The 26,782-nt window shown below is 41.8% G+C and overlaps 1 protein-coding gene across 1 annotated transcript; it reads left to right on the top strand.

Annotated features, from left to right (window-relative positions):
• Window positions 1–1,672: 1,672 nt before the first annotated feature.
• On the top strand, window positions 1,673–25,997 carry antxr1d (ANTXR cell adhesion molecule 1d). Its single transcript, XM_015944279.3, has 18 exons — window positions 1,673–1,974; window positions 7,025–7,096; window positions 7,185–7,256; window positions 7,423–7,504; window positions 8,979–9,009; window positions 9,094–9,167; window positions 9,580–9,648; window positions 9,736–9,816; window positions 9,935–9,995; window positions 13,882–13,980; window positions 17,107–17,176; window positions 20,151–20,229; window positions 20,442–20,537; window positions 20,636–20,674; window positions 20,754–20,852; window positions 21,378–21,542; window positions 21,630–21,710; window positions 25,466–25,997. The coding sequence occupies exons 1-18, from the start codon at window positions 1,820–1,822 to the stop codon at window positions 25,781–25,783; spliced, it is 1,743 nt and encodes a 580-aa protein (XP_015799765.1). The 5' UTR covers window positions 1,673–1,819; the 3' UTR covers window positions 25,784–25,997.
• The last annotated feature ends 785 nt before the right edge of the window (window positions 25,998–26,782 follow it).

Below are 26,782 nucleotides of genomic sequence, written 5' to 3'. Positions count from 1 at the left end.
TTCAGTCTTTGTTGGGTGACTTTTGCGTGTGGGGAAAATAATTCCATGCAGTTTCATGCAGTTATTTTTTTAATTAGTCACACAAAATCAATTTATTCTAACTATAAAACAAGATTGTTCCACAATACTTCTGCAAAAAGAGGCAGCAATCGCACAAGTGCAGGGACCGGTTCAAATGACGAGTTTGAATCTTTTTATGAAACAGTGTGCATGGTGGTCTGGGCTCGCCACTGGGAAATGCATTATTCATGACTGTCTGGTGAGCCTTTAATCATTATTCTGCATTAACGCTTCAGTTTGGGGTGAATGTCCTGCTGATTGTTGAGCCAAAAACATTTTTTATGTGAAACTATTTACTAAAATGCCTTGAAGGAAGTGGATTTGGGAACTCTCTAACTGCCAAAATGCTGGTACTGAAGATCATTTTATTTGCATTTGTTGGAAGATCTCATAACTTTCATCACTTTAATTTATCGATGCTCATTTCTTATTCTAAATGGTTTTGTGTTGTATACAGTTCAATTCAATTCAAAGATTATTAATCCCAGAGGGAAATTTGAGTTTCAGTACACACAATTCTGAGATCAGACATACATACATAGACAAAGACACATGACAAGAATTGGTGATTGTGGTCATTCGCAACCCGAGTTGGGCTACCTTAACAGAGATAAGAGGGGTTTACATGAGGATTGGGTCAGGTGGATGGGGAAAAAAAGGCACTTCAGTTACCCTCCACATTCATTCATTCATACACACATTCACACTGATGGTGCAACCCGGTGATGGTGATGGGGGCTACGATGACAGTGACAGAGGTGAGGCGAGGCAGCTGGCTAACAGCAGGCAAGGTGGGTTGGGTGTCTTGCCCAAGGACGGAGCCAGGATCGAACCTGCAACATTCCGACTGCTGGACAACCCGCTCAACCTGTTGAGCTACTGCTGCCCTATTAGCATTAGTGATGGTGTTGTCAGGTGCTGCCCCAGATAAGCTGTGGGAAGGAGATTTTGGATTAAATCTTATTTTGAATGCACAAATGACTCTGATTGAATGGGTTTTTATGAGTTAGTGTTTATAAAGTCCACTGAAACGTGGCTAAAAGTAGATCCAATGTGCTAAAAAAAGAAGTGACATCATCCTTGATCGATTTTTGCCCTGCTCCTTTATTACATCAACCCTTTGGTTTGGGAATTTTGCTGACAAAGGAACCCTTAGAAATCCTGTCAGCATCACTTCCTCTGCAGTTCCGCTGGTTTTCTTTTGGGGGCGAAATGCTCGAGACAATAGAAGAAGAACTTTACATGTAAACACGTCTGTTGGACAGCTTCAGACTAAAATCACCAAATTTACTATCATAAATGAGTCACCTCTCTGAGTGATTAAAAGTTTACTTTAATGTATTTACGCACATCATTATCTATGTAGATGATGAGTGGGATAATAATTAATAAACAAATCAAAATGTACGTATTAAATTCTGATTTTGTGCGTAATGGATCTGTTTTTTCACGAGATCCGATTCTGCACTTGTGGAATATTTGGGGAAGTTTTGCATCTCTCCTTGGGTGTCGCTCCTCTCCTTCATCCTGCCCTGCTTTCATTCTTTTTTTTTTCCCCCTCAGCCAAGGAGAAGTCTTGAGAGCCAGACTCAAGCTGAGCAAGCCTTGCAGGCTGAGTGCGCTCGCCTCAACTCCAGGAATCCGAACAACAATCTGAAATCCACGCACGCAGCCTGCTGAAAACCCAGCGTGTGAAGAGGGACATGTGAAGTTCTTGAAGCTGCTGCGGTGTCGGCGTCGTCAGCGGTAACCTGGAAAGATGGCGTGGACACGGGCACGCCTGCTCATCGCCTCTGCCTTGCTTGGGTTTTTCCTTCTCGGTGCGTCGGTGGAAGGAGATCCGCGGGCAGCGCAACAGGAGGAGGAGAAGATGTCGTGTCAGGGCGCGTTTGACCTCTACTTTGTTGTAGACAAGTGAGTCTCCAGATTATTTATGGCATTGTTACTTTCTGGTCGCTGCGCATCGCCATGCAACAGACAAGCCTGGAAACGCAAACGCGCATCCGTCGGACGTCCTGTTGTGGCCTAACCTATTGGAGCCTATGGAAAGGAGATGTCCAGTATATTTATGTCGATGGGCCTAACGGCACTTTAAAACTACAATTAGCCAACTCTTGAAGAGTTATGTTTCCCTTTGTGCCATAATAGTTCTTGTCAGTGCAGCATTGTTCCATAACGACTTTATGGAACTGATTTATGGTTATTTCTTGCGATTTTAAATGTTTTGGGTGTTTATTTATTTATTTTTTGCTTAGGGTTTAGAGGGGAGAGAATATCCTAGAGACTGGACACAATTTTTCCCCCATTTGGTTGAAAGGGGTGAGCTTTACCCACGGGATGTGGGCAGGGCGAGCAGGATAAAATTTCAGCCTGATGACGCCTGCGGATACAGCTGCAGGAGCTGCCCGCAGCGGTGCTGCTCGGCCCAGTGATCTCTCTCTTCAACTATTCCTCCCTTCTAGGAGGTGATCTGAGTCTTTGAATTTGACGTGAAGGACTAAAACCGTTATAGAGTTTAGGACTTTCACCAACAAGTTCTACATATGGATAGTGAGATTATCCCAAAACTCGTTATTTAATATTTTACATTTTTACTGCCAAGGTTTTAAGTCTAAATCTGTCATCTTGCATTGAGAAGTTGCAAAAAAAGCATCCACAAAATCCACTAACCTGCATGTTTCCATTGTTTCCCTGCTCCGGTACATCTGAGTCAGTGATGACATTCCCTAAAAATTCAACAGAAACATGTGAAATCACTCAATTCTAATCAGGTGTGTTGGCGCAGGAAAGGGTTTGAAAAATGCAGGATAATGACTTAAGTACTGTGATTTGACCACTGCTTTTTAAAAAAAAACGATGCAGCTTTCTCTTTCACACTTCTCCACTGAATTTAAAAGTAAGGCAACATTAAAGGTGTGGTTTACTTGTTTATTCAATGCATTTGCAGTGTTCTCTAATGCCTAATGAGTCGTTAAAAAAGAAGCAATGATGCTCCTGTTCTGAGATGCAGACATTTGCTGATGCAGGGGTTGGCTGAAAACAGCAGGATTGTTCAATTTTAATGATATGCATACAATTTGCCTCTGATTGGCTAACAGAATGCATTCAGCCATGATGCCAAGTCACTATCACCAAGACATGCTCCAGTCTCTCTCCTCTCTGCAAAGTAAATTCAAAAAAGCCTAACTGTGGGTGGACACAAGCCAAGATGGGCGAGGCATGAATGCAAATTCACAGCGTGACATAAATATGTGAGGATTTTCAAATCCTAGATTTTCACCGTCTATTTTCTATCAGAGGCTAATGCAGGAGATAGGTGTAGGAGACTATTTTCCTGTTCAGCCTTCATGAAAAACTCAGAGTGACTGATTATAATCAGAAATAATCATAAGAAATGGTTTTTCAGTGTTTCACATTTTTATGTGAGAGGTCAACTTTTGTGGTCTGGTTTCTAAGAACGGTGTTTGTGAAAAAGTGATAAATAATGAAATAATAAAGCCAGTGAGGCAGCAACAGAAATCTCACAAATGGAATGAGTCAATCACAAGGAAGAGAAATTAAACGATGCAAACAAACATCTGACAACGAGCTGGGAGGGTGTGTGTAAACTGGGAGGTGTGAGTAAGCTGAGTAACTGGAGCTGAAGCAAGTCACTGGGATTGAACTGAATACACACCAGTCACTGGGAAAGAAAAGTACAACACACACACAAGTACTTTTTTAATAAGAAAAATACTCCACACAAAATAAGGAACAACAAACATGACCAAAAACACCAAGTGCCTCAGGACATCTTTTATTTATAAGGATTTTCCCATCATGCTTGTTTTAATTTTTCAATGAAGTGTTTAATGAAACACCTGTGTGGCTTCAGTTTAATACGATTCTTCAAATAATCCATTCAAATATGCCTCCTACAGGCTTTGCATTTGCTTCACAATGCACAGAAATTTAATTTTTTTGGGCCAAAAACAACGTGGTGTGGCCCAAGTTTAGTTTTCTAGAAGAGCAGGGGACGATTTTCAGTTTACAAAAACCTGACGGCGTGTGTAGATGACCTAAGAATCAGTCAGTTCTTTGAGTTTTCATTTGCAGTTGAAAAGTTCACTAGGTTGTGCCTCAGTCTGGAAAAAGCATCTCTTCTCCAACTGACTTAACAGGTTGTGCTAAGCTGCACTGCCTTCATAACGGACTTTTCTGTGATTTATTTTGGCTGGAGATGCAAGGTGAAAGTATGAGTGAGCGTCGAATAATAATGAGTCAAGACGTGTTTTTAAAACAACGAAAGAGATGGATGTTGTCAAAATGTGTGTCTGAGTTTGTTGCTTTATTCTAGCAGAAGAATAACAGGCTGTGACATCAAAGATTTACGTTTTTAAAGAGGAGTGCAGTGATTTTGTGGGAAGAAGATTGGAAGTCCTCAGACTGCTGTGACTTACTGGGTGACATTTAACTTGGACAGGTTAGATGATCTTTCACCCATCGGCATCGGCCAGTTGCTCTTTACCCTTTGCATCAAAAAGTTTAGGAGGAGCCTGGGGAGTGTGGCGTGCCACGCCCGTGGTGTGCCTCTGTTTGACCGTCTGCTGCATGCTTCAGCAGGCCTTCAGGAAGCAGCTGATCTTTCTCCTGGTGAGATATAGCACAGACTCTTTGGCTGTACATCCTAAATGCCAACCAGTGACCTAATCTAATATTTCTGTGACAAAATGCAGACCAACGGGGAGCGTCAGACATGTTATGCTGCTGCGTTAGAGGTGACCTCATATGTTCTGCCTCAGCTGCACAGGAAATGTGCTCTCCACTGAAAACAAATGAATTACCATAAGTGCCTCACCTTCTAAACTCAGTACCAGACCCACCATAAACACCAGACTGCATTTACATCAATACGTGGTCGCCCACAGACTGAATAAAAGATGCTTTACGCTGTAGTCTGATCCTAGAACAAGATTTGTTTTTGCTGTCGAGGGTAAAATTCTAATAAAATAAAAATATTCATCCCAGAGGGAAATTGAACAAACGCTGCCACATCTAGGCTTGTGCGACTTCAGAAATTGTATAAAAATTGACAAAAAAAAATCTGAGATTTTAGATTTTGACCCCCTTGCTGTTAAAAGTAATTGTTGGGATTGTTCATAAAAATTAAGAAAACAGCAAATCCTAAAATTTTAGAAGAGTTTGCTGAAGGGCTTCTTCTTCAGTGGTGGAGGCTCAGGCATGCTGTATACAAACTACTGCCAGCTGCTCCCTCTCTGTTGGACTTTGGTACTGCATGTTACTTCCGCGATTTAGATCCGGTGTCGGTGCAAGATCGGCTCGGGGTCCTTCGACTGCCGATGACGTCAAAGTACGGCAAACCCACTCGGACAAAATACACTACACATCTATACAGTTGGAAAGAATTTAGCAGTTTCGTTATTAAAATAATGTTTCTTACAACGTAAGTTTGTGTTTATAATGGTATTTGTAAAATAAAACACTATATTGTATTCATAATGTTGAACTCCTCTTTGAGCACATCCCTTGAAGGATCATAGGTATTATCAACATGTGAAATTGTATTTGCAGGAAAGAAGTGTGTCCCGTTTATTGAAGTATTTTGTGTTTAGAGTTTTTGACGTCTTGTCCATGTGTAGTTCAGGTACGCTCATAGCTGCTAGCCAAAACTCTGGAGTTTAAAGTTTTCTGGCTTTACTAAAATACCTGTCTGTACTTATTTGATTGATGGTAGTTTTACTTTCTATTAGACTCCAATTGTAATCATTTGGCATGTTTCTAATTCATAATTTGTAAGAATGTAATCGGTGATATTAGCATTAGCATCCCTACGGGTTTTTCCATGTATATTAGCATTGCGCTAACCACTGCCAAATTGCAGCCTTTGTGATTAGAAAATCTCCTTTTGTCACATCGCAATTTTATTGCACATGCAGTTAATTGTTCAGCCCTAATATACATGCAGCTCTATGCTAAAAGTGTATTTTCGAAGAGGTAATGATGGATTTCTTTGTAAAAGTTGTCCATCTTTCCAACTGAAAAATTTGCCTGGACCAACGTGACGTGATAACAACGTAACGTGATTACGTAATTCCGTAAGGTTCATGTTCAGCCAATCAACTACTTAGACGTCATCGGCAGTCGACGGACCCCGAGCCGATCTTGCACCCGAGCAGATCTTGTACCGACACCGGGGCTTTTCATAAAACATCCGGGGCTTCAGCCCAAGTAGCCGGGCCTAACGCCGCCCCTGGCCAACAGTAATATTTTATGTATTGTGCCTGGCTTTGCCCTCAAAGGTTTAAAATATTATGATATGGAACCCTTAAAATTTCTTTCTAAACAAAATATTGATTTTCTGATAAAAATGTTTTGTGACTTGAGGAACCTGTCCCACTGGATCGTGGTTTTTATCCGCTTTCAGAGACGATAAACAGATCAGGAATTTCAGAGTTAAATGGGAGACAAAAGAGCCATTGGGAATCTTAACTAGCTCAGACTTTTCACTACATGGCTCTTTAAAACTCTCACACACACACACACACACACACACACACAAACCCCTGCTGAGTGATGGTTCTAGGTCCTGCTGTTCTTCATGTCACAGCCTTTATACTCTTGTAGATACTAAACCTGTTGTTGGGCTGGCTATGCTCAGTGGAACCATCTGCTCCCCTAACACACACACACACACACACTTGCACTGTCACGCTACCACCTATTCTACATGCCAGCTGCTTGCTACATGGTCCTTGCTAGCGGCAAACTGCTGCATCTGTCCTGATCTAACCTCAACCCTTTTGCTCAGCAGCAATTAGCCCTCATTATCATCCCCGTGGGACTTGGTTTCATCACAGAGACTAGTGTGTTTTTAAGCAGGATGACCAGCAGCTCACAAGTTATGGTCTAAAATAATCAGATTCTAAAACTGAATTGCCATCCTGGTGTTTTTGCTGATTCGCAGATCTGGAAGTGTCAAGAATCACTGGAAAGAGATTTATGACTTTGTCGAGCAGGTGGCAGAAAAATTCATAAGGTGAAAGGAATCACTCATTCATTTTCTTGAATATATCTTATTTAACCGTTTTGTCTTTTAATAACGTGAAACAAACTTGTTTCCCCAGCCCAATGCTGAGGATGTCCTTTATAGTCTTCTCCACCAAAGGGAATATCATCATGAAGCTGACTGAGAACAGGTAGCAGCATCATGTGTCTTCCAGATGACTTTGGCTCAGGTCTAACTTCGGATATTTTCTGAGTCAGAATGTTAACTCAACCCTACCTCTCTGTTTGTTTCTGCTTTGGTAAGAACAGCTCGTGTTTCTCTTTGTTTATGTGGCTTTTTGCCTGTTTATCCTTCAGGGAGGCCATAACTCAAGGCTTAAGGGCTCTGTACACCGTGGTCCCTGGAGGAGACACGTTTATGAACTTGGGTTTGGAGATGGTAAGGCTGGGTCACACAAGTACTCGCTACTCAGGCAGCTGTAACACGACTAACTCGATAACTATGAAGAGGACGTTAACTTTGCTTTCTTAGCTTTCAAGATTTCTCAAGGAGGAAAACTATTCATTGACTGACAAATATTATTGTTATTGTCGAGGTTATACATTTATTTAAAATACATTTTTTAAACATTTTAGCTTTAACTCGTTCACTGCCAATGACGACTAAAGTCGTCATTTGCATTTTTTTACTGTGTGAGCGTCGGAACGTGCATTTGACCTGTGAGCTCCCTTTCTTAGGAGCACGAAATGGCAGCATCAGGTCACAAAATCACAGGAGAGTTGCAACTCCATGGTGATTTTGACAGTTTTAGCAAGGACAAAATAGCAACATGTCCCCAAAAAGGTTAATGGTTTATTGTCTCTTCTGTTTACCTCTCCTATGGAGGTTTCACAGGAAATTATGTACTTTTTTTACGAGTTAGGCAACTGAAATTTGCACGTCATTTTAATTTTGAAAGTTTCCAGATGTCTTACGCTGTTTTTTTGTGATTTGACCTACGGCGTTTGACGCATTCTGGAAGCATAGCACATAAAATCTAAGTTCTAAGCGTACGCAATTCATCCCTATAATCATAAGCACCCATCCACTATAACAAGCAGCTAACAGCGGCTAACTGCTGCGTACCACAGTTCACGGACGTTTCGCAATGCTAACGTGTCTGGTGGAAAGGCCTGGTCATAAACAAAATGATTCAGACAAGTAAAAAAAAATCTACATTTGACCATTGCTGTAAATCCTGTTTTTTTTTTTTTTGTTCAGTTCTCTTTTCTATGACTTATAATTGTATTTATTCTAATTAATATTTTTCTAACACATCTCTTGTGCAACTGGCAATTTTCTAGTTTATTCTAACAAGTAGTTAATAGAGTAGGGATGGACATTATATTGGCATCAGTATCGGTATCAGCCGATGTTAGTCATTTTTTAACATATCGGTGTCGGTCCGATAAATAAAACCGGGCCGATATTAACAACCAATATTTTTTCCATTTGTTTGCCTGTTTAAGAGGGTGAGGGGGTGATGTGTATTTGTTTCGTCATGTGAAAAGTGAATGAAATCATTTCAGAACCGTAAATGTGTGTGGTGTGTTTACATAATTACGTAAATTCAGCTTTAATAATTTTTATTTTATACAAATTTGCTGATTTTAGAAGCATTCATGTCAGTATATCGGTATTGGCAAATATCGGTTATCGGCCATAACAGTGATATTAATATCGGATATCGGTATCGGCCCTAAAATTTCATATCAGTGCATCACTATAAAAGAGTATTTAGTGTTAGAATGGAGCCAAAATTTACAACAAAATTCTAATCAAATAAATGCTGAAAGAGTATCTGTACTGATTATTTGTCCAAAGTAGTTTATGCTTTGATCGACCTTTAGTGATGCTTTCTTCACTTTTGCAGGCCAACGCACAGATATATCACGAAAATCACGGTAAGCTCCCAGTCGTGAACTCATCATGTTCTAGTGCAAAGTCTGGCAGAAAAAAATAAGTTCATTTTCTTGTATTGTCTGCAGGAACTGCCAGTGTCATCATCGCCCTGACCGACGGAGAGCTGAATGAGCGGCAGTTTGACACAGCTCAGCGAGAGGTAACTTTTTTATCTGCTGAGCTAAAAGGCTGATCTGGGCATTTGAAGATTTGTGATGTTTTTTGTGTGTTATTATTATTATTATTATTATTATTATTATTATTATTATTATTATTATTATTATTTTAACATATTCAGGAAATTTTGAATCAAATGATCTATTTAATGTAACATTCTGCTAGAACTGTAACTTTAAATGTGGAGACACAGTTCAATTTATTTTCATTTAAAAGCTTTACCAAATGTATTTAAGAACTATTATCCTATTTAAAACTTTATAACATTGATTTTCAATGAAATGCATGATTGTAATTTCGTCAGATCTGCTGACTAATTGTTTGTTTGTTTTTTTGTTTGTTTGTTTGTTTGTTTGTTTGTTTGTTTGTTTGTTTGTTTGTTTGATTGATTGCAGGCACAAAGAGCCAGGTCTCTGGGAGCAATTGTTTATTGTGTTGGGGTCAAAGATTTCAACCAAACCCAGGTGAGACCCGCTGGGAGAAAAAATATCCCAAATGCACAAAAGATGAAAAAGGATACATTCTTTAACTGTTTTTTCTTCCTTTTTTAGCTTGCAACTATTGCAGACAGTATTGAACATGTGTTTCCTGTAGTCGGAGGCTTCCAAGCCCTCAGAGGAATCATCGACTCGGTATGACACACACACATACAGCGCCACATGCACGCCATGTAAATACTTGCCCACACAGAGAGACCCATTAAACCATATAACTAAATTATCCCATAACTTTTGTGTGTGTGGTTTTTAGATCATCAAGAAGTCTTGCATAGAGATTCTGGCAGCTGAACCATCCAGCGTGTGTGCAGGAGGTAAGGGGTGTGAGGGGCCGAGGGCTGCAGTGTGGCCCGGCCATGGTGCGTGATTGTGTCAGTCATCAAAAGCTTTCAGAGTGGAACATGACATTGAGTAATTGCATGGATGCTCATGACCGCAGAGTGACAGAGAGCGTATTGTCATTCACAGCCAGGGGAAATGAGCATAGCTGCTTCTGCAAAGTGTGTCTGCAAAGAAATAAAAAGGAGGAGGGGTGCTGGTCAGAGAAATTAGCCATGAATCTTTAAGCATGGCTGCATCTCTGGTCTAGTTTGCCACAATGCACATTTAAATATAAATGCAAACAAAGCGTTTTAGAGTTGTTGTCCTTATCTGCATTCTTCGGCTCTTGCAGGAAGTTAAAGAAATTAAAAATGTGGAGGAAAATATTGCTGAGAACGATCGTTAATGTGTAGCCTGCACGATGAATGAGCTTTGGCATGACCTTATTAGAACTCACTTAAGAGAGGGCATTTATGGGCCTGCTGCCAGGACAACCAATGGCGATTATTATGGGATATGACCGATGAGAAAAGAATGTTAAAAGAGCAAACAAAGAAGTTTCTTTAAAAGAGGTCGAAAGCGAGATTCCTAAAAAACAACTATTGTTTTCTAGTCAGGATTACACTTTCTGGTTTCTTGCCAGTGTGCGAGCGTGTGTGTGTGTGTGTGTGTGTGTGCGCACGCGCGCATGTGTGCATGCGAGCGTGTGTGTGTGTGCGTGCGTGCGTGTGTTTTCACAAATATCCTCCAACAGCCTCATTTATTATTCGATTGATGAATCGCTTAATGGTCAGTGAACTGAGACCCGCTTTAACCGAGACCTGATTCTGGCCTAATTAATGAAGATGCTTGTGGCAAACATTTGTCTAGCGTTTTTTGAATTTTTATATATGTGTGTGTGTGTGTGTGTGTGTGTGTGTATATATATATATATATATATATATATATATATATATATATATACACACATATATATATATATATATATATATATATATATATATATAAACATGTTTAAAACTGCACAGAAATTTCCATCTTTTTGCAACCTCCCGATTCGTGACTTGTGTCTTCCATGTTGTGACAATTTCTTACTTTTTTCTCTGGCTGCATGTAGTCACATAGCATATCGAACATGTTTTGAGACATCACACACATTTAGGCGTTGTGTAGTCAGTGAAAGCGCGCACACACACACACACACATGCAGGCTCAGGAACACATGTCCCTCATGCTGATGCAAAGTGACCAGACTGAGCCGCCTGCAAACAGGCCATCAAACTGGACAGAGAACACTGGGCCCACTATCGGACATGACAGGGCTGATCCCCCCCCCCCCCCCCCCCCACACACACACACACACACACACACACAGTGAAGACAGTGAAAGTTAGGCCTTAGATTTAACATGACAGGAGAGATTGCTGCTTTCATTAATGTCTGACCCCTTCCTCTGTCTTGTCTCTTCCTTTATTTGCCCCTCCCTGCCTTTCACTGTCCTCTTACACTAACGTGATTGAAGATCCGCCATTCGGACAAGTCGTTCTACGTTTTTCACACACACACACTCACACACGTGTGCTCCAACAAAAGACATCCTTAAGCTTAACAAAACACAAAGGCACATTAAAATCCATGTCAGACATTTAGGTGTAGACGCAAAGGGGCTTGGGGGTCAAGGAGGCCAGCAGGGAGCAGACTGGAGAGGGCAGCAGCATATGGGTGGTGCTCGTCAGCGTGGCAACACCAGTCCCTGCCCACCATGTGTCTGACAGCGCTGACCTTTCACTTCATCATGCTTTGGTGTTTGAAGACAAAGTTCAAACTGACACTTTTATTTAAGCAATGATTTTGAGTAAATGAATCTGCTAAACACTGAGTAAAATCAAATTAGTTTTTTATGTCCTCACCATGAGAGTAAATTATAAAAAATACTTATTGTTTAATTGTTTAAAATGTATATATTTTTATTATTAATTTGATTTAATTAATTGTAGCAAATATTATATTATATTATATTATATTATATTACATTACATATATTATATTATATTATATTATATTACATTATATTATATTATATTACATTATATTATATTATATTATATTATATATATTACATTATATTATATTACATTATATTATATTATATATATTATATTATATTACATTATATTATATTACATTATATTATATTATATTATATATATTATATTACATTATATTATATTTTATTTTATATTATATTATATATTATAATGTCTGGGGCTGCACAGTGGTTAGAGCTGTTGCCTTGCAGCAAGAAGGGCCTGGGCTCGCTTCCCGGCCTGGGATCTTTCTGCATGGAGTTTGCATGTTCTCCCTGTGCATGCGTGGGTTCTCTCCGGGTACTCCGGCTTCCTCCCACCGTCCAAAAACACGACTGTTAGGTTAATTGGTCTGTCTAAATTGCCCTTAGGTGTGAGTGTGTGTGTGTGCATGATTGTTTGTCCTGTGTGTCTCTGTGTTGCCCTGCGATGGACTGGCTCTCTGTCCAGGGTGTAGCACGCCTGATTGCCCATTGACCGCTGGAGATAGGCACCAGCCGCCCCCCCCCCCCCCCCCCCCCCCCCCGCAACCCTACGTGGACAAGTGGGTACAGACAATGGATGGATGGATGGATGGATATTATGTCTGTAATAAAAAGTTTGCTGATTCTGCTGTTTGTGAGAAGATGTGCTGCTGACTGGGTGGTGTGAATGCACGTTTGATCAATCTGAGTTTACCGCAGTTGGAAATGACATAGCAGTGGTTGACTGACAAGCTATAAATCACTAAACATCTGTAAACGAGTGCGGCACACACATCTGGATAGAGACACAGTCAGACAAGGTCAGCTATGTGCACAGATAAATGACCTTTAGAAACTAAATAAATGCAATAATACAGATTTATTTCAGTGCCATTCTTGTTTTGCCAGAAACATTAACACTTTTCCTCTAAAATGCATAAAAAAATGCAATTCTTTCCTCTTTAGAAACCTTGTAAATTATATTCTCCTTTCAGTAGGTCTCTGTATTGTATATAAATAAGTTGTTTACCTTGTAGCTGCTTCTCTGACGTTTAAGACACACTGCTGCTGATGCTTTAAAAATAAAAGTGTGGCAAATGTTGACTTTCATTAGCTAAAATAATAGGAAACGGCTCATGGAGACCGTTGAAACTCACACAGAAACATTTTACATAATTAAATGAGTATACATTCCTCGTGACAAACACAAACTCATTTCTTAACATCATGCATGCACACACATCTGCATGGATACACACAAATGCCAAGCCACGGTGCCATAGGTGAAGTCAGACCTACTTTGACAGAGCTGTGCTGTTGTCGGCCTTGCAGGCACGTTTTTAAGCAAGTGTTTTTTCCTCGCTCTTTAACATATGCTGGGTAGCAGCCACATAGACACTCCAGCATATGCTGGCAAGCCTCTGTCAGTGCACTTTAACGGTGCCTGGGGGAAACTAAAGGTCAAAGACACACACACACACACACAAGCACACACTCCTCCTGGCTACTGTGTTGTCTGGGATATTTGTGAATAGCAGCACTTTTAGCATTAGCACCACTGGAGCATATTATGGCCTTTCCACACATGCACGCACAAGCACACTGATATAAACAAACAGTAATGAGGCATGCATGAGTTTCTGCTGCTCTAGTTCAGCCCATTGCGGTGAGAGGAAGGTTGTCGGTGCTCTGTGTAATTGTACACTGGAACAAAGGAGCAATTTTGATGTTTTATGACTGACTCAGATAAAAATACATGCGTTACCACGAGTGTGAGTGCTATCAATCATGTCTGATGACTGTTGCTTGCAATTTTGTCTGTGTCTCAGAGAGTTTCCAGGTGGTTGTGAGAGGGAACGGTTTTCTGCATGCAAGAAACATCGATCACGTCCTCTGCAGCTTCAAACTGAATGAGACACACACTGTGGGTGAGTTCTGCAAATGTGGACAAGCGTCCACATTTATGTGGGCTTAGAATGTACTCACAGATGCTTAAACATTTCTAGATGCAAGGCTGCCAACTCTCACGCATTGAGCGTGAGACACACTCATTCGAACCTCCTCACACGCTCTCCTGCCACACCTCCAATCTCTCACGCTAAACCAGCGCATGTGCTCCCCAAACGCGCATCACGCACAGTGCGTAGGGCTTACGAAAAAAATTAAAAACATGATATTAATTATAGCATTAGCTACTGAACAACATGCACACAAACAACACTTATGTAATAATCTAACTGGCGTTATTTCACACACAGAATCCCGTCTGTATAATCCAAGCCGATGAGTTTGTTTCGCTCTGGTTGTGAGATGGGCGGAGCGGTGAGCTCCACCTGCTGGTGATGGGACGGGCATGCCTGGTTCTTTCTCCCAGAACCGTGAGCTGCAGCTGCACACGCCGTCAAAATAATAATAATAATAATAATAATGCGTTGAACTTATATAGCGCTTTTCTAGACACCCAAAGACGCTTTCACACACTCTCACATTCACACACTGCTAGTGATGGTAAGCTACTTGTAGCCACAGCCGCCCTGGGGAGGTCTGACAGAGGCGAGGCTGCCATTTGGCACCGTCTGCCCCTCTGACCACCACTAACACAGGCAAGTTGGGTGAAGTGTCTTGCCTAAGGACACAACAGCAGGATACCCCTGGCAGGAGCTGGAATCAAACCCATGACCCGCTCTACCACCTGAGCTACTGCTGCCCCAAATAATTGAAAATGACATGATTTATTTAGACAGACAGACAGACAGATAGACAGACAGATAGACAGATAGATAGGTAGATAGATAGATAGATAGATAGATAGATAGATAGATAGATAGATAGATAGATAGATAGATAGATAGATAGATAGATAGATAGATAGATAGATAGATAGATAGATAGATAGATAGATAGATAGATAGATAGATAGACAGATAGACAGTGTGAAGAAGTTTAGGGGAGTAGGATGTTAAATTTTCCTCATGAAAAGAAAATTTGTATTAAACAAAGGTCAGTTCCCTCTGTAAAGTCAAGTACGGGAGAGGATTAGGGCCACTGAAAAGAAAAAAAAGAAAAGAAAGAGAATTCTGACTTTTTTCCCTGAATTCCCTGTTAGAATTCCGAGATTAAAAGTCATAGTTTTGAGAAAAAAGTCAGAAGTCTGAGAAAAATGTAAGAATTCTCTTTCTTTTCTTTTTTCTTGTCAGTGACTCTAATCCTCTTCCATACAGAGTAGAAATAAATAAATAAAATGTAGAGCACAAAAGGTCCCCCCCCCCCCCCAGACAGTTGGCGAATTGTCCGCTCCCAACCCCATGATCCCATCTCACTCTTTGAAATGTTCAAAAGTTAGCAGCGCTGCCCTGTAGATGTGTGCAAAAATCAAGCACTCATTGTATAGTTATGCATTCAGAAATAATAGTTGTATGTGACAGTTTTAAATAAGGTTAGACTATTTAGAATTAAATATAAATGATATGCTAAATTTTAATCCTCACACTTTGCGTTTCCAAATTTAGATGTCATTTGAATGTTGATTCTAAATATTTAATTTGAAGTGAATTTGATAATTCCACACCACTATTTCATCATCATGGGGTGTTAAATGGGACTCAAAATGGCTGTCAACACTAAACTATTTTTTTACTTCAAGCAAGAGCTTTAAAATTGATCTCAGTGATTGTTGAGGAAGAAACTTGTCCAGTTTCATGTTTAACACTCTCTGCAGCCCTCTGCTGACCAAAAACCACACTTGACAGTTTTGTGGAGCCGATAGGTGCTCTAATGGGCGCTCTTTACCTGCTTCCCTGCTGTTAGCTAACTTCCGTGCCGGTAGCTAATAAAAGGCTAGCAGTTAGCTTATTCTGTTAGTCAACCGTCAATAAAAAACACTAAAAGAAGAAGAAAAAAGAAGTTTGTTCTTTTGTTGGCATCGCGGTTTGAGCCTGGAAGGAACAGTCAGGGAATTATGTCTTTGGAGGTAAAGCAAAAAAACTGAGTGAAAATTGGCACAGCCTACACTCTTTTGAGGGAGTTGAAGGAGGCTTTGAAATCATGGACTGATGGTGGCCTGGCTTTGTTGAGATTTGTTAGTGATAATAGTTTTTGTCCAACAGTGTGAACCATAATTTGTGGCTTATTGAGTAAGACTTGGCTCATGTTGGTGTTAGCTCGTTGTTAGCGCGAGCTACAGCAGACCGCTGCAGGGTTGTTTATGTAATTCCACTTTCAACCAGTAGGGCGGAGGAGCAGGAAACTGCTCTGTGTCACTTTAAACATTGCAAATATCTGCATGTAATGTGCTTTAAAATGGCACCCCATATAATGTTTGCCATCACAACTCTTTTAGACTTTTTATTTATGTTTTTATTTTGTTGATTTAAATAAATGCCCAAAAGTTTATTTGTGTTTGATAAAAATGTCAGGATCACTTGACACAAGGGGAAAACTCTGCAAGTTAAGATGAATTAAAAATCAACACAACAAATAATTTGCTTTTTGCCCCTTATGTGCATACAGCTTTCTACTTTTACACTAAAATTGGTTTTATGTTATATTGAAATCTCAGAAACAACAAGGAGGAAACTTGCAATTGCTTGAAGAGATACTTTGCAGGTTTTTCAGATTTTTAATTCATTTTCTTTAGTATGTGCTAAAATGACCCTTTACATGATTAATGAAAGGCCACCCAGCCCCTATCACCCCCTGCGGCCATAATACCGTATTCACAACTTCAGACTGCCGGTCCCGTCTGTTTGGACTTTGAAAACAACTGAGCTGACATACCTGGCGCTGCAGTGTGGTTCAGTTTCCTGCATGTTTTAGATCCTGAACACAGCAGATTTGTTAAATTTAGTGCTGAACCGCTCCTGTAGACACTAAGGAAGGCTGGGGAGACATTTCAGCTGCTAGATTAAGGTGTTAAAATGACAGAAGTGCAGCGAGGAGATAGATTTTGCTTTCAGTTCTACAAACGGACACTGGGGGCGCTAAAGGCAAGCCAAAACTGCCTAGTTCCCCTTTAAATGATTACCTGATGAACATTTTCCTCTTTCCCTGTGTAGATGAAAGACCAGCTGGAATAGAGGACACCTTCCTGCTGTGTCCTGCTCCTGTCATAGAGGAAGTGGGGAAGTAAGTCTCACCTGTTTGCTTCCTGGTTTTCACCCCAGAGTGTTTCTCATCTGCCGTTCCAGTCTACAGACAGCTAGAACACAGATATTTGTCAAGTTTTCAGTGGATGCAGAGACTTTTGTCCTTGAAAAAATTAGGGCCAAAGTCATTGTGTGTCTGTGATCAATCAGTGTTTGTCACTGCTAACGAAGCCAGACACCAATCACAAGGGGACGGCAGGAGCAGAGCCCAGGAACACGACTTAATGAGTGTGTGTGTGTGTGTGTGTGTGTGTGCGTGCGTGCGTGTGTGTGTGTTTGTACTCTCTCAGAGATAAATGTGTGAGTGCAGACACCAGGCAGTGTAAAGTTTCCTCTCAGCAGATTTGCTCCTGGTAATTGAGCACATTTTTCTCTTGGAGCTTTTGGTCCGTGGCATCCGGCAGCGCTCCCGTCTCTGCTGCCTGCAGCCACGTCCATAATTATACATTCAGCCCTGCAGCCTCAGACACCTCCTAGTCATCATCTGTCCTGTTACTGTCACTCAGATTTCCACCATGATGTGAGTTTCTCTCATCTGTCAGTGAGAAGTGTTACTTTGATTGTAAAATACTATTCAGTTTCCACTCTGCAGAAATGTGAAAATCTGTTACATTTCTTTGCAAATTTTCAAAGCTTGCACGTTCCACCCGTGCTTTTCTACATTTTGAAAGTTTTGCTTCATAGCACAAGGATTCAGCTCTCCAGAGTCATAAGGGGGAGAACAGGAAACATCATCAGTGATGCCTGAAGGAGTCGGCTCTCTGTGTTACTGAGGCCCATCAGAGCAGAGTCAGCTCAGCTCAACAGCCTGAGTGCTGCTAAAGAGGATGTCAGCTGTGGATGGCTGAAGGGCCCAGAGAGAAGACCAACAGCTGGCTGATGAATCTACATGTGGAAACATGTTAGGAGGTGAATGTAAAACGGTCCAGACTGACGAGACAAAATCCTTCTGGAATGTTAAGTGTCCTCTCACCAAAATTCAATTTTCATTCACTTCCAAAGTTGTCTTGTTGCTAAATATCAAACCACAGAGTTTGTTAAATAAATATTTTTGTTGGATTCGCCACCTTTGCACATTTATGCGCACACACACACAATCACGGGTAAAATGTATACAGTAGGTTTTCTGAACAGAAAGCCCCTGACTGCCAGCGTTTTTGAGCATTTGCACTGTTTTTCGAAGAGTCACAGAATGCTGTGCTCTGTGATCATGAAAACACCAAAACTGGCAAAAGAAAGAGTAGACTCACTTCTTACTTCAGGAAGAATCAGCATGTTATAGCTTTCTTTCACAGTCCACTGTCGAAGTGTAAGCTGCAGAAGCTTTGCAACAATCTCCTAGTTCATGAATAGTCCGCTTGATGATCACGTGATGTGTGACACGCGACGGGTGAAAATTATCATTAGAGCCAGGATGTTTACTCTCAAGGTGCGCAAGCTCGCTTGCCTCGTTAAAAAACGCATTTGACGACTTGAGTCATCCTGACCAGGCTCAACTGGCTCCTCTCGATGTGGAGGAGCAGCAGGTCTACTCCGAGCCCCTCCCGGATGATCGAGCTTCTCACCCTATCTCAAAGGAAGAGCCCAGCCACCCTGCTGAGAACGCTCATTTTGTGATCTCATTCCTTCGGTCACTACCCAAACCTCGTGGCCATAGGTGAGGGTAGGAACATAGATCGACCGGTAAATAGAGAGCTTTGTCTTCTGACTATGCTCTCTCCTCACCACGACAGAATGGTACAACGCCCGCATCGCTGCAGACGCAGCACCAATCCGCCTATCGATCTCACGCTCCATCTTTCCCTCACTCGTGAACAAGACCTCGAGAAACTGAAACTCCTCCATTTGAGGAAGGCCCTCATCCCTGACCTGGAGAAGGCATTCTAGCCTTTTCCGATTCAAGACCACGGTCTCGGATTTAGAGGAGCTGATTCTCATCCCATTTTTAACCGTTCATATTTTATTTATTTGACACATGTTAGTTGGTTCTCACTTAATTCTGCATTATTCAGACTTTTTAGGCTTTTATTCTGACGGTTCTGCCGACAGCTTTTTGATTTTGAAAGAAAACCTCGGTGGAAGGCGCCTATCGGTGCTTCGATCTCTGGCTGGAGTTGTTTGCCTTACTCAAACTTCTACTGAGACGTTTGTTTAAAAATCAAAAACAAAATCAAGGTTCAGCAAAAGCAAAGAGCTGTAGACCGAAACAAAGCGTCAACCATTTCCTTCTCCTGGGTCTCAGAGTGTGTTCTAGGCTCCGGTACGGGGTGTTGAAAACAGACTGAGGGATTGAGAAGGGGTTCTCAGATGGGAGGGATGATGCTAAAGGGATGTAGAACAGGAAAAGCCTTTCACGTACCATCACCCCATGCTCTGTTTCCTCTCCATGCCCTCCCACCACCCCTGCAGTGACCTCCATCTTGTCACCCCGTCCTCAAATCTAAACCTACAGCTCAATGTCCCCCCTTGTCTCTGCTGCCTCAAACCACCAGAACAAGAAGCCTTTCTTAACTAGCAACAGTCTGCCAGTGTGTTCAGTTTTTGTTCATAGACTCGTTCAGAATAACACACACCTAGTCATGTACAGCTTTACTTCTGTCTGAGCCTTTATCGTGTCATCGACTAAAAATTTTTTTTATTCAGATCTCCCGTCCCCACCCAGCCCATCTGGGTGAGGTTATATAAGCATTAAATTCTGGAGAATAAGAAGCAATCTGTGGTTTCCACATTCGAGCTCTGGGTCCCATCTAGGCAGAGGGGATTCTTTCTGTGGGTGGAGCCCTCCTTGACCTCTCCACATGGCTTCAGATCAGAGTGTTGCTCGGCATGTTTGTGTGTTTTTGAAGCAGCGAGTACAGACAGAGTCGGAATGGGTTTTGATGCTTCGTGTGAGCGTTGAATCGGTTAGCACGAGCAGGCAAACTCGTGATGAGGGTGTTTTCTGTCTTTGTCAGGGTGGTTTACCTGCAGGTGACCATGAACGAAGGCCTCTCCTACATCACCAGTTCTGTGCACATCACTACCACGGAGTGTGTGAGTGTAAACACCACAACAAAACATGAGCAGGATTATGTCTCCGAGCATGCTGCCTTTTAAAAAATAATCTCTCTTCCAACTTCTTTTCCTCCTCATCCTCTCCTCTGGCATCAGAGGAGACTGTGAGTACTTTACTCATCTTTTCCCCCCTTTTTTTCGTCAGCAGCTTTTTAGTCGGGTTTAACGTTTCGTTCTGTGTTTGGGCGTAGTTCGACGGCACCATAGTGCTAATTTCCCTGCTGGTTGTATTCCTGCTCGTGGCTCTGCTGCTGATGTGGTGGTTCTGGCCCCTCTGCTGCACCGTGGTGAGTCTGATCCTCTAACTCTTACATCCCTGACATCAGGGTTGATGCTTTTACACGAGTCCACCTTTGATTTTCCTTTTTTTCCACCTCATTATCAGGTAATCAAAGAACCTCCACCGCCTCCACCTCCAGAGCCAGTGAGTCCCCCATGTTTTTGTTCCTATTAAAAAAAATGAGGTAATATGAACTGAATAATGACCAAATGTTCAATGAAAGGAATCTGATGACGAAGACGGAATGCCCAAGAAGAAATGGCCCACAGTGGATGCTTCGTATTATGGAGGAAGAGGAGTGGGCGGTATCAAACGCATGGAGGTACGAACTAGGAGTAGACAATATATTGGTCTGCTAATAAATCGGCCCGATATTTACAGCTTTTTTACATATATTTGTCCTTATTAAAGCCGATATAAATCAGGCACATCCTCGGGCAGCCCAGTGCTGATGCAGAATTTAATTTAAATGTACTTTTACATTCACAAATAACGTTTGCATAATAAATACTCTAAATTAAATGTATTTAGGTGTCTGACTTTAACACTTTGCAGTGCACAAAGTTAAGATTTAACTGTTAGTTAAATTCAGAGTTCAAAAACTGATTCAGCTTCAGTAATTTAGGGCATCCACTGATGTCATTAGTAACGTTTTAGCATTTAAGGTGTAAAATATCTGGAAATCGGCCCATAAAAAACGGCAGTACATATCGACCGTGTCTCCTACCTGTCAGCATCGGTATCGGCAAAAGAAAACTATTGGTCGACCGAACACACACCCAAACGTCTGCAGGAATGTAAAAAGAGAAGATAAAGTGTGTTTCATTTGTATTTTTGTGATTTTAAGGTGCGTTGGGGAGAGAAGGGATCCACTGAGGAAGGGGCTAAACTGGACAAACCTAAGAATGCAGTTGTGAAGATGCCAGAGCAGGAATTCGAACCGTACGAGCCCAAACCCAGAAAGCCTCCCCGCAGGCATCCTCAGCAGAAGAAGTGGTACTCACCCATTCAGGTTGGTTGCTTTTAGACATTTATCTTTTCCAAAAACCAGAATTCATGTATTTTATTTAAAAAATTCCCATTTTTGTGACATTTCCAGGGAAAACTAGATGCTCTGTGGGCTCTGTTCAGAAGAGGTTATGACCAGGTGTCATTAATGAGACCTCAGCCTGGAGATCAGGTGAGTCTGCATCTCAAACACAACTTCATCACAAACACACGACTCCAACAAGTTTGGACTTTGGGTCAAATCTTTATGCCTTCTCCACGCGTAACACCCACCTCTTAGTAAGATGCTGCAGGGGATTTTCTCCACATCCTTCCATCTCATTCCCTATTAATTAATAAGTCACTGAGCAACGTGTACAGTTCTCCTCTACATGCACATTGAGTCAAAGAGCTACTGATACCACTCGCCTTGTCAAAGCTGCGATTGTTCACACACAAGGAGTCCAGTTGTCTCCTGTACTTTCCCCCGTAGTTCCCAGCTAATGATCAGGTGTCTGAGTCGCTATGGTTACACCCTCTTTAACACTTTGATTTTACTAAGCTAAGGCTAAATGTTGTGTTGCACAGAAAAGATGTTGGTGCTAGCCAAATGAGACGTGTGTGTTGTTTCTGAGTGTGTGGCAGACGAGGGAGCACATAACTCTCTGGTTTCTAATCTTGACCCCGTGAATGTCATCTCATAACCCCAGAGCCGTGTTTTCATCATCTCGCTGGTCGTCATGGTGAAACATCTGCACCGTTTCTAAATGGTATCATTGTCGCTCATTGAGTTGTGCTTTGACTGTCACGGTTCTTCCTCGTTGAGGAACAGTGGTAATGATAGTGGTTAACATGATGGCTTTTTTCCTCTTCGTACATGCCGAATTTTTATTTTACTATTCAGAAGAATACGTGTCACTCAGGGCAGAAGTTTCTGGAGTCTTTGTCAGCCACTTTCTGTGGGACGGTGGTTCACAGATCCTATCAACAATGAGCTAACTCCCTTCACGCACCATTAACTGAGGAAAATGAAAAGCTACGTCTCGTGACATTGGGTGGGTGGGCGAAAAAAATCCATTTTTGTTCTGAGGGAGGTGATGCAGGAGTTGAGACGACTTATTTCTCACAGAGCTCAGATTTAAAATCTCGAGTAGCGATGCCAAACATCAGACTCAGATGGAGCTTGTTCTCCTTTTATCACTCCTAAATCATTTCCTCTGTGAACAGCCTTCAGTGGACTTCCAGTTTCTGCCATCTTGTTTTCCACTGTGTGTCCGTGTGTGTGTGTGTGTTAGCTTTCCCCCCCAGTAAGCGCCCCACAAACAGATGGGGAGTTGAAAGGCCACGAGCCATGTCATGACAGACGAGATTCACTTCCTTTGTCCCTGGAGCTGATGGCACTGTTGGTCCCGTCACACAGCTCTGGTCTGACCAGAGGGAGGCCACCAACCCTAACACACACATGAATACACACACAGAGAACAGAGATGCACCATCCCTTCTCTAGCATCTTCCTCCATCACTTCTCTTAAAGAATCTCTTTAAATAAATTATTAAAGATGCGGTTGACTGAAAAAAACAGGCTCTGAGTTTTTCATGCAGAAACATGAAAAAAGTCTCCTACGCCGATCTCCTGCAATAGCTGATAGAAAATAGACAGTGAATCTCTAGAATTTGTAAGTCCTCACAGATCTACGTCACAATGAATTTGCATTCCTGGACTCACAACTGTTGTTGTTTTAGCGCCCGGGAATCAGAAGAGCACTTCTCTGCTAATTTAAGCTAACCGTTAGCATTAGCAACTCCACCACATGGCAGAAGTTTCTCCGGGTGGAGATAATATCCACAATGCAAGTCAGTGGTAGAGTCTGTGTGTTATCCAGTCTGAGGAGGGATCAGAAAATAAGACTCTTGAACCTGCCGTCTTTGTGGGCAACTTTTAGGTCCGAGAAATGGTGCACCAATGCTGGTGCGTATATTTTCTGCTGCAATGTTGTGTGTGTGTGTGTGTGTGTGTTCCATGTAAACATCTACACACAGTCAGCCCCATATGTGTTTGTGAAGGAAAGTAAATGTCTTTGGGGTTTAAAAGGAGAAGCGGAGATGAGACAAACAGCTGCTAGAGGAGTTCTAGGGCTTTGTTTTTCTTCTGAGAAGGATGTCAGGGCTTGAAGTAATCATTCGCCACGAGAAGAAGCAAAGCTGTGACAGATAACACAGCCGAAGGGCCAGAAAGACTGACCAGTGACATTCAAGAGCTTTAACGCAGCTAATTCGTGTAAACCTGTTAATGGTCTAATAATGTTTTGTGTCCCGTTTTCCTAACCTTTAATTTCTCCTCCTTTTCATGGTATTATTTGTGAATTTTCATTCAGGCCATATGCTCTGGTTGGAGGCATGTTTACAGGCTCACACACACAAACACACTCATATTCATGAGCTTGTGCTCTCATTGTGCCCATATGCTCTCTTTCGTGTTGTTCTGCTGCTCTGCTACTCACAAACTGGCCTTTTCACTGCAGCCCAGCAACAACACAGAAAACATTACACCCTCCCCTTCCAATCCGAGCTGTCCTCAATCAATTACACACCCCTCATATAAACACGTAAACCCACAATGGCCCCCTTCAGTCACAAAGCTACTGCCAATGGGGTCCTCTAATGGCCCCTAGGTGGCTTTAGGGCCTCTCTGCTCAATAAGGTACCATAATCAGACCACCAAGGGTCTGTGACTCTTGGACCTACTCTTCATCGCTCACGCCCTGTCTGAGAAAAGCAAGTATAGACGGATAATACAAGGATCATCCCATTCTTCCAGACTTGTAAATTCTGTCAAACAGAATTGATGGTGGAGATATTTCAATCCCTTCTTTACGTGCCTCTAAATCACGTTTACGAGAAACACGGCATACTTTCTGCTCTAAAAGGTCAGAACAGAGGCTACCCAAAAAGAGTAGGAGGAACCAAAAAAGCTGTGTGTGTGTGTGTGTGTGTGTGTGTGTGTGTGTGTGTGTGTGTGTGTGTGTGTGTGTGTGTGTGTGTGTGTGTGTGTGTGTGAGTGTGTGTGTGTGTGTGTGTGTGTGAGTGTGAGTGTGAGTGTGAGTGTGAGTGTGAGTGTGTGAGTGTGTGTGTGAGTGTGTGTGTGTGTGTGTGTGTGTGTGTGTGTGTGTGTGTGTGTGTGTGTGTGTGTGTGTGTGTGTGTGTGTGTGTGTGTGTGTGTGTGTGTGTGTGTGTGTGTGTGTGCTCATCTTTACTAGCATCAATGCTACTCTAGTGCAGGTGGACAGAACACAGAAGCGGTTCTGTCTGCCTTTCGAGGTCTCGGACACATGTGCATTTGTCAGTAAAGCTGGGCAACGGTTCACAGGAAACATTTTGGCTGCTGGATCTGAGGAGCTCATTGATTAGAAGCGATGTCATTTAACTGTTACTCTCTGCTTTAAAGAGGACATATTATGCAAAAATCACATTTTGCTTCCTTTTGTTGTGCCATGTGGGTCTCTACTACTTCTATAAACGCTCCAAATATGGAAAAGAAACAATCCAATCATTTTCTGTCAATGAAATTGCGTTCCAAAAACAAGCTGTTTCAAAAAGTCCCTGTTTATGACATCACAAATGGGGAAATTAAAATAGAACCACTGAGCTGCTGCTAGAGGAGCGGCGGCTCTTCTCTGAGCCCCTCCTGCATATCAGAGCTTCTCAGCTCTTAACAGCCTGAGCGAGGGAGATGTGGGCGTGGCCAGCAACAGCTTATTTTCTTAAAGTGGCAGAGCCCTGAAATGGCTTATTTTGGAAAGTACTGATGATGTCAAGAATAAAACTGCTGAAATTGCTTTATGTGACATTTAATGCAAAGAACTTCATAAACATGTTTTGTATCAACCATAGAACTATTTTTGCTTAAGAAAACTAGTCATAACACATCTCCTTTAAAATGCTCCACAGGGTCGCTGCATTCGCTTTCAGCGGGTCCAAGACAAGTCCACCCCAAATCACCAGGCCTATCCCCACAGGCCTCACTCCTCCTCAGCGCCTCCACCTGCCCCTTCTCCTCCACCAGCCGAACAGCAGTCTCTGGTCTCCAACTCCGTCCCCCGTACGAAGCCTCCGTCAAGAGGACCACGTACCGCACCGCCCCCGATCACTACCCCACCCTCCAGAGCACCTCCTCCAGTGGCCCGACCCCCACCAGGTCCACCTCCAACCCGTGCACCACCAGGGCCTCCAGGACCCCCTCCGTCACGACCCCCACCAAGGCTGTAACGATGAAGGGAATAGGTGCAATAAACACCTGGGATGTTTTAATATCCTTTTAAAATAATGTCTTCCAGCCCAAATACTAAAGATTGAAATGTTTCAGGTCAGCTGTGTTGTTGAGCTCTTTGTCTGTTGCTGGACAGCAAAATGTATCTGTCAGAACCTGGAAAAGACAAGAAAGTCTTAGGTGGAGAGTGGAAGTGCAATTCTTTCTAGACTTTAGGGTTGTTGTAGGTTTGTTTGTGTCTGAGGGAGAAATAGAAAAACTTGTCAGATTTTCATTTAATGATAAATAAAAATGGAGCATGTAGAAAATGGCTCTGCTGGCTTCTTAGATAACACAACTGCCTTTGGGTGTCAGCGGTTCTGCGTAAACCTTCTCAACAAAATAAAAACATTTTCCTGCAACAACTTAGAGAAGTTCAGTGATCTTAAAGCAACTGCAGGGCAGTTTCTCAGCATTTTATTTATTGTAATTTGCTCTTTCTCTTCCACATCTGCTAGATTTGTAGTTTTTTGAACCATGGAGGGCCTGCACCGTGACAGATTTTAAACCTCATTTTTGTGCCATCCTATATGAGACAGACACCTTCCAGTAGATGATCGCATTGAAAATGAGTATCTTCTGGGTTTTTCTGTATTCTGCTTTTACTGACATGAAATGATCATTTTGCATTGTTTCTTCCAAAACTTGTGCCTATCGTCAATAAAGACATTTTTTAATAATCTGCTGAGTGAAGCTCATGATTTTATATCAGTTTTATACAGAAATTATCTCTGAAATAGACTTTAGTACATTAGATGAATTTAGCTAAATCTAACTAAAGCCTTAAAATTCCCACATCAAATATGACTAATTCCTAGACTTTAGAATAATTATTGAGCTGTGGTGTTTTTACCCATGCTTTCATCTCATGATTTGTGTGGAGAAAATTCAATCAGTATGAATAATTAACTAAAAAGCCAGGATGTTATGTAAAACTACAGTTTGCTAATGTCTTTTGG

Source organism: Nothobranchius furzeri, chromosome 12 (assembly GCF_043380555.1).
Source record: "Nothobranchius furzeri strain GRZ-AD chromosome 12, NfurGRZ-RIMD1, whole genome shotgun sequence".
NCBI lineage: Eukaryota > Metazoa > Chordata > Actinopteri > Cyprinodontiformes > Nothobranchiidae > Nothobranchius > Nothobranchius furzeri.
Note: the sequence above shows the minus strand (reverse complement) of the source record. Positions and strands in the feature narration are given on the sequence as shown.

What these genes read in the sequence shown, in the direction of transcription:
- antxr1d (XM_015944279.3), top strand. Translation starts at nt 1,820, where the DNA reads ATGGCGTGGACACGGGCACGCCTGCTCATCGCCTCTGCCTTGCTTGGG. An exon ending in GGCCCCTCTGCTGCACCGTG is followed by an intron (nt 20,538 to 20,635) that starts GTGAGTCTGATC and finishes CCTCATTATCAG; the next exon opens with GTAATCAAAGAACCTCCACC. An exon ending in GCGGTATCAAACGCATGGAG is followed by an intron (nt 20,853 to 21,377) that starts GTACGAACTAGG and finishes TGTGATTTTAAG; the next exon opens with GTGCGTTGGGGAGAGAAGGG.